Source organism: Falco biarmicus, chromosome 7 (assembly GCF_023638135.1).
Source record: "Falco biarmicus isolate bFalBia1 chromosome 7, bFalBia1.pri, whole genome shotgun sequence".
Taxonomy (NCBI): Eukaryota; Metazoa; Chordata; class Aves; order Falconiformes; family Falconidae; genus Falco; species Falco biarmicus.
In genome coordinates this window covers 18,564,135-18,584,732 of record NC_079294.1, presented here as the reverse complement: position 1 = coordinate 18,584,732, position 20,598 = coordinate 18,564,135, and the positions used below count along the sequence as shown (strand labels likewise).

At 33.6% G+C, this 20,598-nt stretch overlaps 1 protein-coding gene across 1 annotated transcript in view; it reads right to left on the bottom strand.

The window, feature by feature from the left end:
* RYR3 (ryanodine receptor 3) overlaps nucleotides 1-20,598 on the bottom strand; it is a 233,144-nt gene that overhangs the window by 145,289 nt on the left and 67,257 nt on the right. Inside the window, exons 11-18 of the mRNA XM_056346522.1 lie at nucleotides 20,328-20,484; nucleotides 14,118-14,291; nucleotides 10,292-10,413; nucleotides 6,604-6,772; nucleotides 5,416-5,551; nucleotides 3,683-3,778; nucleotides 2,866-2,984; nucleotides 263-396 (exon numbers count right to left, since the gene is read on the bottom strand). Of these exons, the coding sequence (XP_056202497.1) occupies nucleotides 263-396; nucleotides 2,866-2,984; nucleotides 3,683-3,778; nucleotides 5,416-5,551; nucleotides 6,604-6,772; nucleotides 10,292-10,413; nucleotides 14,118-14,291; nucleotides 20,328-20,484 (1,107 nt within the window). The remainder of the gene's footprint in view (nucleotides 1-262; nucleotides 397-2,865; nucleotides 2,985-3,682; nucleotides 3,779-5,415; nucleotides 5,552-6,603; nucleotides 6,773-10,291; nucleotides 10,414-14,117; nucleotides 14,292-20,327; nucleotides 20,485-20,598) is intronic.

The window sequence follows — 20,598 nt, the reverse complement described above, 5'->3', positions numbered from 1 at the left end:
CAAGCAACTTCCACCTTTTCATTTCAGAACAGATCTTACTATTAATTAGTAATTTCTGTTTCTGCACAGTTTCTATTACAAATGCTGTATTGTTAACAAAAATGGGTTTTCCCGAATTTAGCACAGAAACACTTCCTAAAGTGTGTGTTTCAATATTGAAAGCTGTGGAACATCTCTTAGGTTACAGTACTCTCACCAATCAATTATTAAAGACATGCAAGTTCCATTTCTTCTAATATATCAATAACACATGTCACTATACCTTGTCACATCATTAATCAAACGTGTTTGCAAGAGTAAGTCTCTTCTAGGCAGTAGATTGTCACAGATCAAATTTTGATTGGCACGAACTGCAACTCCGTTACAGACACAGAGAGAGCAAAGCACATCGAGTACCTTAAAAAAGAAAAAAAAAAAATCAGAAGAAATTTGGGTAAAGGCAGCTGCATATACTATTATTCAGTTGTTAGCTTAAATTACATTCAGAATAGACCTAAAGGAAGGAATGTAATACACATTATGATTACTGTTTTCTAAATACTTTTCACATATATGGACCACGTGTAGTCTGTACTACTGATAGAGGGTATCAAACATGGAACACAAGTTCAGAACACTGGGTTTGCAAAATGCATCCAAAAAATCTTCCTTTGAGATCTTATTCTCATTTTGATTAGAAAAAAGCAAAGCTACAACAGCTATATGGCAACTCTTTAAATTTTTTTACATTAAATCTTAATAAAAATCTGAAATGTAAAATAAAATTATTTGAGAAATTACTGCAGCTCAAATACCATTCTGAACAAAATTAGTGGACAATTCTCAGCTGTAATTCTCAGACTGCTTATGAATCTGTTCTGAAAGCATGTTTTCAATATAAGAAGTAATCCATTTATTTTTTAAATGAAAAACAAGAACTCATTATAAAGTGAAAGAGAGTTTCAGGAAGATTTTATTCTAAAATTTCAGCTTGCCTTTTTTTTTTTTTTTTTTTTTTGTAACGGTCTGAAAAGTGAAAGAGATTGACATAATTCTCCCATGGATTACCGGAGCAAAAGATTTTGGAAGAGAGACCACAGTAACATAGTGTTGTTTAATGCTGAGGGACAAAGCTGCACACTTTTGCAAAAAAACATAAAAGCTTAAAGATGCACTGGAGCTTTGACAAGCAATCATTGAGCAATGAGCCCAAATGGCGTAGACTCTTACACACCATGTCCAAAACAAAGAACCATCTTCACAGTTGATTAACATTTTAGAAACTGTTGTACAATGCAAGGAGCAGCAGAACGGAACATCTATTTTAGCCACCAAGTTCTCTGCCTAATGGATTAGCACAAACCCACCCTCAACAGCAGTTTAATATACTGTGAACTTTGCTGTGTTCCACCCCATGCATTTTCCTTTCCACCACCTCTGTTACTGGGCAGAAAACACAGCAGAAGAATAGAGGTAGTAACTTAAATAACCACAGAAACTCTGACCAGTACTCAGCTGTAAAGTGTCTTAATAACATTAATGATTAACGATTAACAGTAACTCAGAATTTACATATAAACTGTTTACATAATCTCTGTGTACTCACTGACCATATTTCTGACACAATGTTTTTCATTTTTTAAAAAAAATCATTCAAATCATAATTTCCAGGACAATTTTCATTAATAATATTACTGTTTCTCATTTCCTAAACCACAACAGAATTTTTAATTTAGTGGGAGAACAAGGCATACTGTTTCCAGAGCATCAAATAAATTCATTACTTCACATTATTTCATTAATTACTGATATTTAGTCAAAAACATTACAAATGGAAATCCATAAAGCTGTTACACAGTCTAATTCTTCTCCTGTATACAATAAATACTTTCCTTTACTGCTTTAAATTCTCACTATGAGGTGAGATTAAGATGCCCTGGCTGAAAATCTCTCTTTGCAGGTAACCACCACAATAATCTTGCTAGCAGCTAAAAATAGTAAACTAAACTTACAACTGTCATTTCAACTTTTTTCTTATGCCTGCTTTTATCAGCTCATACTCCTTAACCATGCTTAAAAATACTTCTTTCCTTCTCCATAACTGCAGTTGTTTAGGTTGTCCAAATTACCTTCTGTAAATCAGTAATTTCAGCTTATTAAAACTTTCTTTGATCTTCCTCCAGGTTATCAGTCTTTCAAATAAAATTTTAATTGAGTAAGGAAACTCACATCAGAAAATCACACATAAAACTATATTCTCCTCTGTGTTGTGATGTCATCCTGATCGCAGCCAGAAACTGTTTTCACCTTCTTCTGTCATAATAAATTGCACATTGATGTCTAAATTAATTTCCACCATTACTTCTTCTGGTATAACTCAGGGGTTTTTTCTTTCTTCTGAACACCTGTGTTTTCAGATATTTGGATTATTTTTCTGACTTCTCATTTTACTTTGCTCTTTTCTGCTACTGATAATAATAATAACTCAAGTTAGGAATAACTTTGAAGAATTTAATTCTTTCTTTCTGCGGATACAACAATGGTAGTTCACTGCTTCTGCAGAGCCCTGCATCACAAGCAAGCTACTCTGTCCATGTGCTTACTATCATCAGAATGCTTCATTTTCTCAACAAAACCAAAGTTCTGACTGGTTATCAATATTTTTAAACTATTTGCTTTTCATACATATTTTCTGTATTTGAAACTGAAAAGCAACTATATGTCACACTTCTTTTATCTCAACAAAGCAATTTTGCAGATGTACTTCAAGGTTATTTTATTCATTAAAAGGCACTAGAATCCCATATTTCCATGTAGGCATTTCTCCGTTTTTCTTTCAAAATTACTGTAAGATTATCAATATATCCTTAGATTTCCAAAACATACCTTGTAATTGCGTCCATGTTTATCCAACAATGAAATAATGGATTTGATATGCTCCTCAGCTATTAAATTTAAAGCTTCTGGGCTTTCAATCAAGATGCAGTGCAACACTTCCAAAATACCTGTATGAAGGCCACAGAAATAATGCTGTCATTAAATCACCTGCACAACTGAACACAATCTAAAAGCTCAGTAAATAACAAAATATTTTAGAGATGCAATCTTTTTTCCAGTATAAAAAGAGAATGAGAACACTTTTAATTGATACGACTATGATTTGAACTACACTATACATAAATGCATTACTAAGCTGTTAATTTCTATTTGCTTTTGAAAATGGCCACAATTTTAAAACCATTTGAGAAAAATGCAAGTTTAGCTCCTTTTCAGGGAGAGAGATATAAAGGTTTTGGCAGGGAGTGTTGAACATACCATAATGAAAAAAAAGTATATATATACACACACATGTTATTTGTACTTGTGCCCACAAATAACTCTGGTGTTACTCAACAGCAATCGGACAGCAGTCTTGATACTGTTTGACCAAATCCATTAATTCACTGAAGTCACATTCAACATTCATCGGACCTGGTATTGCACATACCAAGTGTATGGAAACAAAAAATGCCAAAAAAATGTTTGTTTAAATGTAATACTTTGCTCAATTAAAAAAAAAAAAAAACCACACAAAAAACCCAAACAGTGTATTTGTTTTCTAATTCATGCTGTTTTCAAGGAAAACTGCTCTGACATTTATAATTTGAGACAGCTGTGTGTAGTGTATTGATAGCTAACCTACATTTATGAAAGTGAGTCTCACCTGAGGAAGATTCTAATCTGTCCAATTTACTTATTAGCCAATCAAGGTTACTGGAAAACTGGGTACAATTATTTCTGTTGCCACGAATGAGAGCAGCTGGAAAAAAACCCAGAAGGTATAATTTTGTATTAGAAGATTTCTGTTTTAAGTCACCAATGTTAATCATACATATTTTAATACAGTTTTTATAACAACTTCCCAACATAATAAATAAACAAATCCTAAATACATATATGTTACAGTAATAAAGAATTAAGATTTTCATTAATTTGAGTATCAGCAACGGACAATTTCTAAAGGGCATGTAGTTTTTGAAGTTGACAGGGGTCTAATGGATAATCAAGAATTTCAGCAGAAAATAGGTTTTATTTATGTTGTTTTTATTGTTAAATTTAATTAGAAATTATCTATCACTTGTTTGATGCAAATGTCAAGCACTGCCATGATCAAGAGGCTATAATGCCTCTTTTTCTATCTGATCCTACCAATGAGTGGGAGGATCATATGCAGAAGTTTAAGCTCAAGTGCAGGCTGGGTGTACTGCTCTTTATTAATCTTTACTTATGTGCTTTTTCTTGATCTCTGATTAAAACATGTTATAGATTGGATAGTTTTTAGTCTTCAGCAGTGCAGAACACAATGTTATTTGACCACACTTTGAAATTTAATCAGCATTCAAGCATTTCAAGCCATACTGCTTTTTTTCCTTCTTGAAGTTATTACTGACCATAGAAAAACAAACAAGCAGCCTTTTTTATACAATTGTCAAGGATTTTTTATTATGAAGTATTAACTTAATATTTATTATATCACAATAATTGCATTCAAGATATACCTGCAGAAGAAAATCATGACAAAATCTGAGAAAGTCTACATAGCACTGAAGAAGTTTCTTTCATCCTACTTTTGTTTAAACTCATAAGATTGTGGTAAAATACAGGCAACGGTATCTCATTACTTTTTAAAGGAATGAGAAGGCTTCACTGGAAATACCTGCCTGTCTTTGATATGTGAATAACATCATGCTTCAAAGCACTCCCCCTCATTGGTTTTATACTTGTCCTAACTCATGACTTGCGTATTTTACTATGGTTTGGGACTAACTTTCTTTGTTATGGAAGTAGAATGTATTTTAACTCCACCAGAAGACGAGGTTCTCCTATAAAAGGAATTACAGAACTCAGGCAACATATTAGTGACTTAAAGGAATACACATATACATATTTTGGCCTTACAATGCAGAAGCAGTTTGATCTAGAAAGCATTGCACTGAAATTGAAAAAAAAAAATAATTTCTGTTTTATATATTATTTTTATTAACATTTAACTCTAAGTCTCAAATTACAAACATGGATTCAGTAGACCTACAAGTTCTGACTATTGCTTTTGGGCTTCTCTTCAACTTCATATATAAAGACTGTTTTCTAGTTTTTTAATTTTTAAAATAATAATTCACACCTATTTGCATACCACAGGTACATTTAAATAATAATAAAAAATGCATTTGGCATGCTGCACCAGTCTTTTTCCTAGCTGAGATTTCTTTTTCTGCTGCTTCGTTGCTCCGTACACTATCCTCTATAATAAATATCAGTAAGTATATTGAAGAAATCATGTAATTTACATGATAGAATGAATAACACACAAAGTATTCTTTGGTGGTGAAGCAGCAAGCAGAATATAAAGAATACACATCCTGTATTTTTACATAAGTAGATCATTGAAGAACTTACCTAATAATTTATAAAGGAGATTCAAAATTTCTTTCCACGCTGAGCCAAGTTCTTCTCTTGCAATTCCTGCAAAATGAGCTGCACTGTTGTAGTCATTCAAGCGATCAATGCAATTCAAAACTAGTGCCAGCATTCCCTAAATGCATAAGACAGAGAGGAAAGCAAACTCTACATGAAAAAGCATTTGTTGTTTTCCTTTTAAAAGATTATTTCTTGTACACATTCAAAAGTTGCAACATCTTTGAATAAAAAAAACCCAAACTATTATGCTTACTAGATTTGAATGTGTATTTTTCTGTATCAGAAGCATCCATTTAAGAGAACGATTCTCCACTGTTTCTTACTCATTAAGTACATAAAACATAAGGAATAAACAAAGCTGACAATAAAGGCATTTATAATTTTTGTTAATACTCTTTTTTTACATAAAATCTTCCTTGCATAGAAAAAAGCCCCACACTTTAAATTTATATACAAATGAGCTTCTGTTGAATAAAAAAAGGTGGAAATTTTACTATCAAATAATATCTGTAAAACAAACAAGTTCAAAGACCGGAATAGATGCTTATCTTCAGTTTGATTGGAGACTAAAATGCTATTGAAAACCTGTAAGCAGTCCAAACTTGTCTAAAAACATAGTGAAATATATTTCCTATTTATACAGAAGTGTAATAATTCCATTTTCAGAAAAGAACAATTCTACAGTCATGTAATACATATCCTTCTCTAAAACTAGCATTCTTCCAGTATTTCTAGAGATAAAAAGGTGCTGTTTCACACCCTGGTGACAGGAAAGATGTCAGAAATAACATTAACATTGATCCCAAGTTTTATTATTCATTTGGGGTATCCAGAATGTATAACTTCATAGAGAGAAAACAGATTTGTTTCTTTAAAAAAAGAATAATTTCTTTTAAAAAATGACGTCTGTTTAAAGATGCTGAGAAGTATTAGGACTGAATTTTGTAAGAAAGAGCTTGTGGCCTGTGATTAAGTGTGGAAGTGAAAAATACCTAAGAGCAATTTATCATGTGGCATTACAGCCTATATCTATATCCATATATATCAGGTACAGAACTTTACATTATAAATCATATGCATGCATCTATATGCCAATATTTATGTTCTCAATGTTTGTGACACAATACACCTAAAATTTAAGTAGTGCAACAATTCCTCTCTCTGTACCTCCTCTTTGAATAGATTTTGTCTGTTTTTGAGTGACCGAAGCTTGCTTTGCTTATCTTCATGTTCCAAGTCTTCTTCAGGAAGCTGGAAGTAAATAATAAGGTCTTGCAGAGTCTGAGCCATCTCCTCAATAGGCAGGGCAGTGGGTGACAGTGTTCTGTTGTTTCCACTACAGAAAACAACAAGAAAGTCTGGCAGCATTATTCATTTTCTCCGCTGAAATTTACAGTATTACGTAGCAGCCTATTTTCTGTTGGTATCTAAATCAAGTTGTGCTATACATATGATATATGTATATGAGCAACAGCTAATGTGAATTGTAAATCATTCAAACATATTGTTTGGAAGTCCAGATGTCAGGGCTTCCTGAAGTGGAATCATGTTCCCCTTTCTGTGCTGATGTAAAGAGGGAGAGTGATTAAAAACACTTAAAAAATGATCAGAAGAAACAGTATAAGTCAGCAAAAAGTTGAAACTGAGATGAAAGATGTACCAAAGTCCTTTCTTACAGTAAATGATTTTGTTTAGATACTTTAAATCCTGTTAATGATATAGCCATAATGTGCAGATGGACTAAAACAGTAGTAATTATTGAGGCTGTACACCCTCAGACTTCAAGGCAAAGGCCACAAAAATATCAGGAATCCTAACCATTAATTAGGTCTTCTGTATCAACTTTATATAGGAAATAAAGAAGGGTGGGATTTAAAAATACAAAATATTTCAAGGAATCTCAGTTGTCAGTAAAATAGTGTCTCTTTCCTGTTCCAGCATTTGCTCAATCTTGGGTGACAACCTAATTTTTCCAGGTCTGACTCACTTTTATAAACATAGTATAATCTATGAGTAGCCGACTGCTGGCAGAGGTGGCTCTGTTTTTTCTATCCTCAGCACAAGAAATACAAGGGGTTGTTCAGCCTGGAGAAGAGAAGGCTCTGGTGAGACCTTAGAGCAGCCTTCCAGCACCTAAAAAGGCCTACAAGAAAGCTGGAGAGGGACGTTTTAAAAGGGCATGTAGCGATGGGACAAGGGGGAATGGCTTTAAACTGCGGGTAGCTTTACATTAGATGTAAGAAAGAAATTCTTCACTGTGAGGGTGGTGAGGCACTGGCACAAGTTGCCCAGAGAAGCTGTAGATGTCCCATCCCTGAACTGTTCAAAGCCAGGCTGGATGGAGCCTTGAGCAACCTTGGAACTGGATGATCTTTAAGGCCCCTTCCAATCCAAACCATTCTATGATTCCCTTGTGATATTGAAGAAGTAATGTTTTAAACACAGTCTCATATGGTGGTTTCTGTGGAAATAAATTAATTCTAAACTCATTTTTCTTCATTTTTTCATCTATTAGGCATTAATATGAGGATGACCACTTTATCATCATAATTAAAACTTCTGCCAAGCACTATGAAAAATAGTTTCTTCAGTACTACATTCATTCTTACCAATCTAATTGTGTACTTACACATTGATCTCAGCAATTATAAATGAATATGCATTGACCCAGGATTATATTTTACCCTAAAAACCTTCAGACAAAAACATATTGTATGGAAGAGCTATAGTGAAGGAAACATGGAACTTTCACTGAACTGAAGATCTTTGTCTTGCTGCTTGTTAAAGAGCTATTAACATGTAAGTTTAATAATGCAAGATAACTGTCATGAACAATTTACTCTAAAGAATGAGGGAAAGGGAACAAAAGTAACAAAAGAAATAGTATAATAAAATTATACTTTAAAATATTTTAGTTAAGGTATTATCCAAAAAGTCAAGTACAACCACATATGTAAGACAGTTTTCATACTTTTCTTCACTATCTGAATACTAAAGCCCTCATCAGAACAATCCGTTTCCAACTATTTCTGTGTAGTCTCAAACTTATTAGTAACTAAGGTCTGTCAAAATTAAGCTACACCAGTAAGTGACAGAAAACATTCTGAACAGTTTTGTACAAATTGACAAGCCAGATGATAATGCAGTAAATTAAGCCTTTTTAAGCACAACATATACTTCAAGATGACAGGAAAAATTTAAGCTGGAGTGAGTGCACTAATATGATGAAAGCAAGCCAATTTTTAATTCAGAAAATCTATTCCATAAAACACTGTTTACATACAGGCATGATTCCACAAAAGAAAACTAGGGATGAAATGTGATAATTATGGTATCTTTTCATGCTCATTTTGTCAATGGTTCATTAAGATTCAACATGTCCTGAGGATGCAAAGGCTCTTCAGTCATCAACACACAAATTCAGATAAACCGCTTTAAATTATATTCATGTCCAACACATTTGTTCTGCTATTGCCCTAGACTATTTTTCCATTAAAAGAAAGGTATTGTGTTGACACGTGTAGCAAGGATATTAGGCAAGTACTTAACAAGTACAGCTCTCTAGATAACTGTCTCCATAAATCAAGATTATGACAGAGCAAATCTGGTGTCATATTAAATTGTTTAAATTCCCTGAGTTTTTCTACTAGCTGTTGTAGTACTGACTCCATGCTAAGGGTACTCATATATTGGATGCTTCACAATGCCCAGGTGTCCAAGGGCTTTGGTGTCTGGATCTGTGGATATAGCCATCACTGTTTCCACATCAGTTTTTGAGTTCTATTATACAGTTAGTGGATAATTCTTACAGAGATATAATTGCTAACTGTGTTGCCCTCTAGTACAACAAAGATTCGGAAGATAAATACTACTCAGAAGGTAATTCTATTTATTCTATTCTAAAATCTTAGAATCACAACTTGAGTTATTACTTAAAATCAGACATAGTCACTGTGTCTCTGCTGATATGATGTTACTGAATACCCATAAACCCATTCCACTGCAAATAAACATGTTGGTTTAAACAGGAGATTTAGGAATCTCACATAAAATTTAACCGAGAGAGAGGTTAAGAAGTTATTCCTTTTGCCTTCTCAGCTGACAGTTAGCCTTCTACAATAATTGTGACTGCATATAATCTGTTACACAGCACACAGTTCACCAGAAAAATCTGCCTCTCCTCTGATCTTTAAATCTTCCAGATATGATCAGAGGGGTAAGACAGAAGTAGGAGGATCAACAGGATGGGTGATTAAAAGGTACAGGCAAAATGTTTCAGCCCAGATTTTGAAGGCAATAAATTTCTATTCTCCTCCCAGACATCTTTTTACTTCCTTCTACTGTTTATTTGCATGGACGGGGCTACTATGGTTTCCCATCGTAGCTTTGATCTGAACAGTCTTAGGCATCATTATTCCTTTCAGTCAGTCTGAAACTTGAATAGAGTTAGGTATAATATTTGGTCTACCAAGAAAAATAGAAAAATAAGAATCCTTTTATGAATATAATGAAGTTCTAGCTACTGTAGAATAGTTACTAATGGAGTTACACTAAGATCATTTAGCATATTTTCTTCAACCTGGATTATAATCCAATTTGCTTCTGGCTTCAAGGTACTAGATTTCACATAAATAATCTTTTTATTTCATCTATTTATAGCATTACTTCATCTTTTAATAGCATTACTTACCAAAATTACAAAATGAAGTCAGTAAAAATATATTGCTAATAGCTTCTAAATACAAATACTAGAAAGCAGGGAATAAGGATTCTGTTAGAGAAATTCTTCTCATTTCAGAACAGTTCAAAAATCAAGCAAACAAAAAATGATTGTATGTAAGATGGTAACAACTACCTTATAAACTGGCTGAATAAGCTTGTAGTATTGCGAATGATCCGAGCAGCCTGGGATTCCTCATGCTGACATCTTTGTATGGTCAGACCATCATCCATATGGCCTTCTTGGTGTAATATAACCTATTGAAAGTCAGTAATGTAAATATCACAATGATTACTTTAAAAGCCTTTGTGCTTTTCAATATTTTGTAACTTGTTTCATTATTGCATTGAAAACAGTAATTGCATATACTGAGCTACTATTTGTTAATCACTATCTGAACACCTGTTTACTAATTAATTACAAATTTTTCAGTCTCACACAAAAGTTATTTAAAGAAGACATTTTAATGTACCTTTATTCTCCTGCAGTTCATGAAACATATACACTTATCAAATATTTTCCAACTGAAACAAAAAATGTCATTCTTTCTGTATTCTGGCTGTCAGGGAAGGAGGATATTCACTTTCTTAAGTATCATTTACTACACACTCACACGTGAAAAGTCTACTGACAAGTATCAGGATGAGTTACAAAACAAAAAAATGACAATGCAGCTACAGGGGTAACAACGTTTGTGAGTAAATTCTGACTCATTTAACTATTTTTTACACATTATGTTGGATTATTAACAGAAACAGATGTGAACATCATATGAACTTCAAGCAATAACAGAGATCCCTTGGTAGATTTTTAATTTTCCCCTTTAAGTAAATACCCAATTTCTCAAAAAGCAAGCATAATTTTTGGGTACAACAAAAACAAGTCTTGATCAGTTTGAGATAGTAAAATCCTCCAGCACTTGTATAAGAATTAAATGCCAGTTATCCTGCTTCTTTGCTCAAGAGTAACTTACCAAATGCTCCACTGAAAAATGTAATTTTTTAGCTCTGAGATAGTAAAAATTTGCTCCCTAACTTTCCAGTTAGCTGGGTAACTATTCAGTGCCTTCAGAATTAACAAAGAAACTAATAATGTTATACAAGGGGTTACTGCCACAAATGGGAAGGTTATTTACTAACACCTTTTTGTACATAACTGGTATATAGTTACACCGGAAAGTGATGGGTTTTTATATTTGGCAGGCTCCAAAGTACACATGCACTCTGTTCCAGAGTGCTGAGGAAGTGTTTTTAGAAAAGTCAAACATCACCTTATGAGTTTATCTAGACCCCAGAATCCATGGAAAGGTGTTGAAGAAAACTAGAAAGACATTTTTGAATGAGAATATTGATAATATTATCTTAAAGCAGACTGGTTTAGATATTGGTCATTCCTCTTTGTTCAAGTACTTCTTTATGTAGAGTCACACTGTGGGTGACTGTTAGCTTAAATATCACTGCTTCCATAAAGAAGAGTCCTGGGGTCTCTTAACCAAACAATAACTAAAGAACTGTTCTTCCCGTCACAAAACTAGTAAGAAAACATTTGACGATCAGATAATATTTCCTCAGGTCACTGCGTGTAGCTCCAGATTTTGGAGCTACAGGAATGCTACAGGAAATAAAAAAATTTGATAAATAGGATATTAATGCTGCCATTCCTTGCAACGTAATTGCACCTTCACCTCTGTGAGGTAGATATGCACTCTTCTCCCTAAGTATGGAAAAGATGAGGGAAGAGAGAAGTCTTTTAGAAGGATCTAATCTTCCCTGTTTTCTCTGACCAAAAAACCCTCACCTAAAATCATCCAAAACCACTCAACAACAGGAAAGTGCTATTTAGAACTCCACTAAGCAGATCATGGCCAGAAGCATCCAGCACTGCCTACTCCAGCTCCTCAGATAAACCACTTCCCTGTGTATAAAGGGGAATTTGGCACTGCCTTGCATGTTGAGGTACAGCAGAGCGTTGGTTTTGATGAACACCCTGAGCAATGGTTCCCAGAACGTGAATCCACATGTAGCATACGTTTCACTGAGCTCTAGCATTCTGGAACTCTGCAGTTCATAGCTGGCATAGCTGGCAAAGAAGCAAGCTCTCAAACTGAAAAGACAGGCATCCATCATTCATGTGGGATGGTGCAGGGATGCTGAATAGAATTTTGATGTAAACACCATCACTACCTGGCAAAGTCTTGAACTCTTGCTTACCAAGATATCAGAGAGAGATACAACAGATAAAAATTCTGGCAGAAATCATGCAACAGAAGCCTCATAAATTATGCCTTTTTGTGTTTTGTGTCTTGCAAAGACAGCATGATAACTAGATACTAGAAACTACACCACAGCCAAACAATGGAAATTTTTACTTGGCATTTAGAATTTTTTAACGGAACTAATTCCATAGCTGTCTCCTCCTTTCTACAGGTTTGCAGCAACTATCAGTGATAAAAGCTAGGTGATGTGAAAAAAACACCCTTTGCCTCTTGCAAACATAAGCTATTTCTCAATCCTCCTAGAGCTACTGAAGCATGTTACAAAAAGTGCTCAAGAAGGATTACAGTGACTAAAAGGGAAAAGTCTCCTGAGAAAATGATGGTGGAGGATGCATATAAAGCTATAAATTCACTTTCACTTTACAAAATAAATTTGATATGAAATTTAAAGGGATGTATATATCTAAACTTGCTTACAAAACTATAGTCTAATACTGCATTTTGCAGAGGACGTGTTTCTTGCCTCCACAGGAATATCAATTACAGGAAGTGAGAATGTTTGGGTTTGTTTGAAGGCACTTAACAGGAGAGAATTCCCCAGGTTAAGGGGGCAACAACAGATCTGGACTCTTTGAACATGAATGATACAGTTTGAAAGGAGAATAAATCCGACAGGCAGTCATGGAAGTTCCTTTAGTCCCTTGCAGCTGAACAAAAGACTCGGAAAAAAAACAACCTACTTTTCACAGGAAGCTATTGCAAAATTCTTCATTGAATACAGAGGAAGAATCTGCATATTGACTCTTCAAGAAGTAAAACTGGACCCTCTGAGTAAACAGAGTCCCATAGCCAATGCTGGCATGGGAAAGGAAGAGGCCATCATTGTGTGATTAAAACCCTTATCAAGAAAACACTGAATGACTAGCATACAAAGAAGAATTCCTCTGACCAGCCAGGTTGCTGAGAAGTGAAGGGGTTGGGTACACATTTTTTCCTTTTTTTTTGTTCTAATGATAGATTCAAGCTGTAAAAAATCTATAAATACAAAATCAAAGAATTATTTGGTAATGATGCAGTTATGCGAATCTAGTGCTAAACCCCTTAATTCTGAATGAAATATAAACATAATTTGAAAAGATAACAGGTCATATGCCCCTAATGAAGAATATACTCGTACCCTATAATCAAAAGGCCGAAAGATCTTCATGCCGCACCACAATTACATCTAACATTTTGACCGGAATTTTTTTGTTAATAGCCCTTATGAAACTTGAGAAGTTCTTAGGGCCTTCTTAAGTAACAAATTTAATTGCCATTTCATACAATACACTCAATTACAAAAATCTAAAACACCAGTGATGTAAGATAACTTACAAGTTTATACCCTTAAACATTTAAATTTAGATTTTTAAAAAAGTGATTTGACCATTCAGATCAGGTATTTCCATATTTTACTGAAGTGCCAAAAATAAAAACTGAGCCCAAATTATTATTTTCTTCAGGCAAGAAAAACAGCTAAATACATTTTGTAGTGGCAAAATTTTTCTTCAGTTAAATAGTTATGTTAATATCCACAGTTGTTACCATTTTTAGAATGAATCATTCACATAATTTTCAATGAAACAGCACAAACCAATTGAACTCACAATTGCCACATTGCTAGAATGGTAAAAAACAGGACAGACAAAAACTGTTATGCAACTAACATTCATTTTACAAGTATTTAAAAAAACCCTCAAACATTACCTTTCTTTTCAAGGGACCTAAACGTGCTGATTTAGCATCTTGTGCCTTGTAAGTCAGCCATAAGGCACTGGCCACATGTTGGACAAAACAGATTGAATCACCATACTTTATTTCTGGGACTCCCATTCCGTCAATGTCACGTTTAAGACTGGAATCCTGCTTTTCTTTTAGCTCCTAAGAAGATAAAATAAAAGCTGTCATTTAACCTCTGTACTAGATCAGGATAAACCATTGCATTCTGTATTGAAACACATTCTAACACTGAACAATGTTTATGCTACTTATGTTGTTAAGATGCAGCTAAATTTCATTTCACATAATTTCTGTTCTATCCAATTAATTAGTCAGATTCTGATTAAAAATAATTTTAAATGTGAAGCATGATTTCAGAAAAAACAAGCAAAATGCATTACCACGTAAAGATATACAACAAAAAAAGTCTTAAATATTCAACCTAACCTAATCAGTAGTTGAGTCACTGATGTAATTGAAGGTTCAGTTTATTAAAGTATGGAGAACTCAAAATTACTAAAATTTTCAAATTTTATCTTAAGTACAAAAAAGAAAACAGAAACATATTTTGAAGTTTACTTAAAATACTTTCATGCTAGAGAATTTTTTGCTTATAAATAGTATATACAGTTCAAAACTTTACTTGGAATAATGCTTCTGTATTGCAACAACCAGCAAAGAAGAAAATACTAATTTTTAAAACAAGTACAATTTGGCTTTTACATTTATTTTACTTTTACATTTCTAAGGGGTTTTTTACATTAATTTTAATTTTCTATTTATCCTCTTTGTAAGAGGAATTGGATCCTTTCAAATTTATTTTAAAGGCATTGCTCGATGCTTGGCTCGAACACCCAGTACAATTTTTAAGCCCAACCTTTTTCTCCTTTAGCCTTCATTCATAACCAGAGGATTTTAAGTCTCCAGCACAAAAGCCAGTATTTTTTTCTTTAAAATAAAATAGTTTCCCTTTCAAAATTGAATTCAGGAATAAGAACATAATTATGCAATGAATTCTGTAATAGCAAATTATGGATGCATGTGCATGTGTGTGATTACACTAATTCAATTATATCATTTTTGTATGATTTCAAGTGTTGATGGACTTCAGCGTAGATATTTGTTCATTTGTTGCTAAGTAAAAAAAATACATTAAACATTGATACGCAGTTTAAATCATTATATGCATATCAGGTTTTCTTATTTCATTTCAGTTTACTGAATGTTCAACATCTGTGGAGTAAAGAGGAGATCTGTTTTAACTATGCTAATCTATTTTCATTTATATGGAATTTAGCTGTCACATTTCAACAATAATTTTAGTTGAAACAGATAGCATTATAATGTCAAGATGAAGCAGAATGAAATTACAAGGCATTCCTTGGGGATAACATTACAATATCAAGACTAGGGAAATCATGTCACATCATATTGATGTGGACTGCACTATCCTGTACAGATAAAGATGAACTCTTTCAATACACATTTACAGTGAGGCTATTAAATGAAAAATACAGTAAAACAGCACCATTGCATTAACTGTCAGCAATTATTTTGTTTTACAGAGGAACCTGAAGAATAAAAAATTTTTCTCAGTTATTATGTCTGCATCAAGAATCAAGCATCAATGAATATTTCAATGAAAGAAATCATAATGTGTTAACAAGTTATACAAATTAGGTTACTATTTTTGAGAAAAAAAAAAGTGTGAAACATCCTTTTTAACAACACTAAATGTAAAGAAAAACCAAGAATTTTCAAGTCGCAGAAATAAAGCCTTAGAATGATTTTGGGGGACTGAAGGCTGTTCTCACTTTAAGCAATACAGCATAAATTCCTCTTCGTGAAGTTTTGCACTTTGTGCTCTGTCCAGTTTCTCTAGGATTTCAGCCAAGTCATTTGATAGCAGTGTGCAAAGAGAGGGTGTACTTTCTAACAGCTGAAAAGTATAGTCAGATAAAGATTATCAGGGCAAGGGGGGGGCAGACATCTCTTATCTAGATATTCGTACATATGTTAGCAGCAAAATATCCAAACACTTTCTCCTTCAAAATCCTCTGTTCACAACCTATTCTTAGTTTAACACCCTCAGGTCATGAATGAATCAAGTCAAAGAAAACAAATCACATCATGAGTCTGGAAGATGGCAAAGAAAAAAAAAATAACAGTAACAAAAAATAATTTAAAAAAAAGGAATGAACAAAGGAACTTGGGGCAAATCTGTCAAAAAAACCAATTTTCACAAGATATTTAATGTAATAGAAGGGCAAGATTTAGAAAATGAGAGAATTCAGAGTCATAGATTCCTACGTGATAGAGGGAAGGTAAGGAATGGCAATGTGAACAGGACAAATAAACCCAACTGTCTTTACAATGATTTTTCATCTTGACAAGTCATCTTGAAAAAGCATAGTAGAGAAAAAACCTCTTAGGGGTATGTAAAGCTCTTAAGATATCTAAGAATGGTAAGACAACTTAATTGCTGTACTCTTATTAAATCTAACCTATGTGAGGTAATTAAAATTGTATCTTTTGGTGTTGCACACTATTAATGCATTAAAAGTACTGCCGTAGCTACCCTAATTTAACAAAAGAAAAAGATAAAAGGTCTACAAATATAAGACCAGAGGACTGATACATTGAGCTTACCTATCTTGCTAGTGGGCTTACTGTACTCTGTACACTTTGCTGTATACATTTCTGCACCCCAGCAGGCAAGGAAAAAAAAAAAGGAGTTATTTTAATTCTACCTTCTACTTTCTCCTGCCATGTAAAATAAGTAGAAAATATTGCTTAATACTGTATTTGAAATGCAGTGCCTACTGGGAAACAATAATTGTAAAATATGAACTTACAAATAAATACTTGAACTTTTAGAGATAATTGTAGGTAAAGGACTTTGTAATACCTATCATCTTATTTCAAAAAAGAATTAAACTGTATGATTACTACTAAACTATTACGACATCCTAATGCCACGTTGAGCCCCTAAGATAGCTACATGCTGGCAGTAGTATTAAAACTATATCAAATCCCTCTGCATGAGTCATCTGTGACTTTTGAATGTGTCAGAATGTTACCTATTCAGACTACACCAACAACTTCTTCATTGTCAATTGTATATATCATTATGAAAACAAAATCTCATATACTAATTCTGGGCTACAACAATTTTTAAATAAACAAATATTTTTAAATATGCTCTTGCTCTCCACTTTGTTTATTCTCCAAGAAATTCATAAGCAGATTCAAGGTTCTGCTCAGCAGAGTATACTGAGCCAAGTACTGTGCTGGAATGAGAACATCCCATTTCAAAACAGGATTCCATCTGCTGTAGGGAAACTGCGGTCTCTGTGGTCACAAGGCATTACAGAACTGTTGCCTTAAAATATAAAGGATGACATTTTAAAACTTTGTTAAAAGTAAGCCTCATATTAAGCTCAACAAAAGGCACAACTTTGGGGGTTTTCCACCTATTTTTGATGCTTATAAGCTTAGTTTGCAGTATTTTGCAGTAAATACATATTATTGCTTATGCTGTTTTCATTGATATCAGTACCATAATGTTCTTTAGCATTTTTGTTCACTTTTTCAAAAGCTCCCTTCTATTCTTATTTATGTAAGGACATATTAAGGAAAACTCTAATTTGAATTTTATATTTTTAAATATCTGTTTTGATTTCCAGTGTCACCTAGGAAAAGACACCAGAACAGTGAAAGTAAATACATTATGAATGCAATCACAGGTTCTGGAAAGGAAGGAACATACAAGACTGCTGAGGTGGTATGTAACAATACTGAGGATGAAGGTGTGCTTTCCCAACAAGAGGGTCTCTGTAACAACTATTGGAAAAATAAGACTTGAAGTCATGTGTTACAGGCTTCTGGGAAGCCTCGGGGATTTGGTATACTCCACATAGCTCTGTTTACTGGCAAAGATAATCTCTTGTTTCCACAAAATCCCTTTTGCTGGCTTCAAACTGGAAAGAATACCTCAATGGAGAAATGTTTTATTTCCTTTTGGATACTCCACAGCAATGTAAAGGCTGGACTGGACTTCCCAAGGTCCTTTCCAATCAGAATTATTCTATGATTCTAAAGGAATGGAGGCCATAAACAGCCAGGTATTCCAGCACCCTATTTTTAAGGATCTGTACACAGCTGGATAGGAAGGTATCAGACTGTTTCCTTGAAATTTCCCTTAATTCATGCCACACTAATGTCCAGGCAAATGAAAATATTTCTTCATTGAGAAAATGAACAAGAGAAAAAAAAGGTTTACAAATACATATATGTGCAGAAATTAAGATAATCACACTTGCATATATCTAATATGTCTATTAGTTCTACAGTTCTTTTCCCCCTCAATCTGTACGCGATCAGCACTTGGCTTTAAGAGTCCTTTCCTTATTACAGTCCAGATCAATCTCTGGGGTTTATTCACTTCCAAAAACCTCACCTTTCTTTCTTCATGAAGAGTTATCACTGCTTGTTCCCCTCACCTTTGGAAACACTAATGTCTCTACCCATGGGCCAGTGCAGCTCTCACCTGCCCAGACAATAAACAACTATTCTTAATCTTGGCACAGGCAAAAGCAAATTTATAACCTATTGTGAGATAAAAATATTCTTTTCTATATAGGACAGTACAAATCCTAGGATGATGAGACACTGAACTTGTCATATAAAAATATACATTAACAACCACAGTATGTACAAACGCAAAAGAAGGGATAAATGCATTACACAGCCATTATTGACTTTTGCATAATTATTTACTACTGTACTTCACCTTAATCATTTGGGGGATTGTAACAAATTTCAGTAATGTGCCATTGAGGCACACCTCAACAAAAAGAGTAAGACAATAGGGTACGTTTATTCAATGTAACAAAATATTTATGAGTATGCAAACATAAACATAAAATTTATATACTAAAAATTTATACATTTCTATTCATAGATTAAAATATCAAGAAATTACAGGACAGTTGATGTCCAATTAGGCAGTGAGTACATTATAGGAACTGGATCACAATTTTAAACCAGTAACTGCGGCATTCCTGGCATACTTACCATCCTTACCAGTGTGCCACGGTTTACCAAAACCAGGAAAAAATTACAGCTGTAATAAATGCCCCTGCACAATATCATACATACGATCTACACTGCATAGCCTTTACACTGAAGAAAGAACCAGAAACTATTTGGTGAGCATCTAGCAATCTAAGAATATTTCCTTATAGTTTTTTAATTATTTTGGTTGGTTAAAATAAAAATTCTCAGCATACTGTATACAGTCACACTAATAAAATAAACATTGCTACTTTAAACATGCTGAAATTTGCTTTATTATACTAACAGAAGTCTGGCATCTGTCAAGACCCTATATCTAGTTTTAAAGATTCATTTTCACTGCCCTTCAGGGACCATACAGAGTTCAGAATTACATGGAACATGTAACTTCTCATACTTAAAAAAACCTGTATTTTACCAGCTATGACAACTATCTATAAGTAATATCATGAAAGCACATAAAAACTTTTCATCATCTTTGGTGTGAAAACCTTTCACTTTTCCAGAAAAAATCGTTGATTTTGCCTGTCTCCATAATCTTTCCTCATTCTCTGTCACTGGTACTTTTTTTTCTCAGCTGGAAATTATGAAAAGGCTAGTAACATGCCATTAGCATCTCACTAAAGAGCACAGCTTGAAAACTTATGGTTTAGAAATTGCTGACTACAGTTTCCTTGCAGTTCACCTATGAACACACTGCACAAAGAATAGGAAGGGCAAAATTTTGCTCAACTGAACTGAACTCAATTGAATTCAATTGTAACAAACAGAGCTGGAACAAATAAAATCCTAATGAGATTCTGTCCAACTAAAATGTTTCTATAATGATTAAAGCATTCATGGTAAAGCAGTGTATCTCACATAGTATTAGTTTTCAATCTTGTTTTTTTAACCTGTTAACAGTTTAGTCTACCCTAAAATTTGTTCATAAAATCTGTATTTTTCCTCAAAGAAACCTTTGTTACTCTTGACACAGGTTATTTACCTTTGTATTTAAAAGCATAATCCCTATCAATTGCTTCAGTTTAGAAATCACAAATAGCTTATGAAGTCATTGAACCAACTCAGATCTAGTATTTGAGTGCTTCACATTTAAGACAAATTTGTACTGATGTTATTTACCTTTGATGCTCTAAAACAAAAGGCAGTAGATGTTGTGTCCGACTTTTCTCTTTCCAACATTGCAAGTCCTTCATCTTCATTCAGAGCCAAGTACTTTCCTGTTGTAATATGTCGAAGACGGAAAGGTTGTCCCCATCTGATGTGACTTCCACTCCAGCTGAACACATGAGACATCAAAAAATAATTTAGGAAGTAAGCAAATATTTCTATTTCGGGATTTAAGGATGTTCAGAAAATATAATGTGCTACATGTAATCCTTTTTGCTTTTGA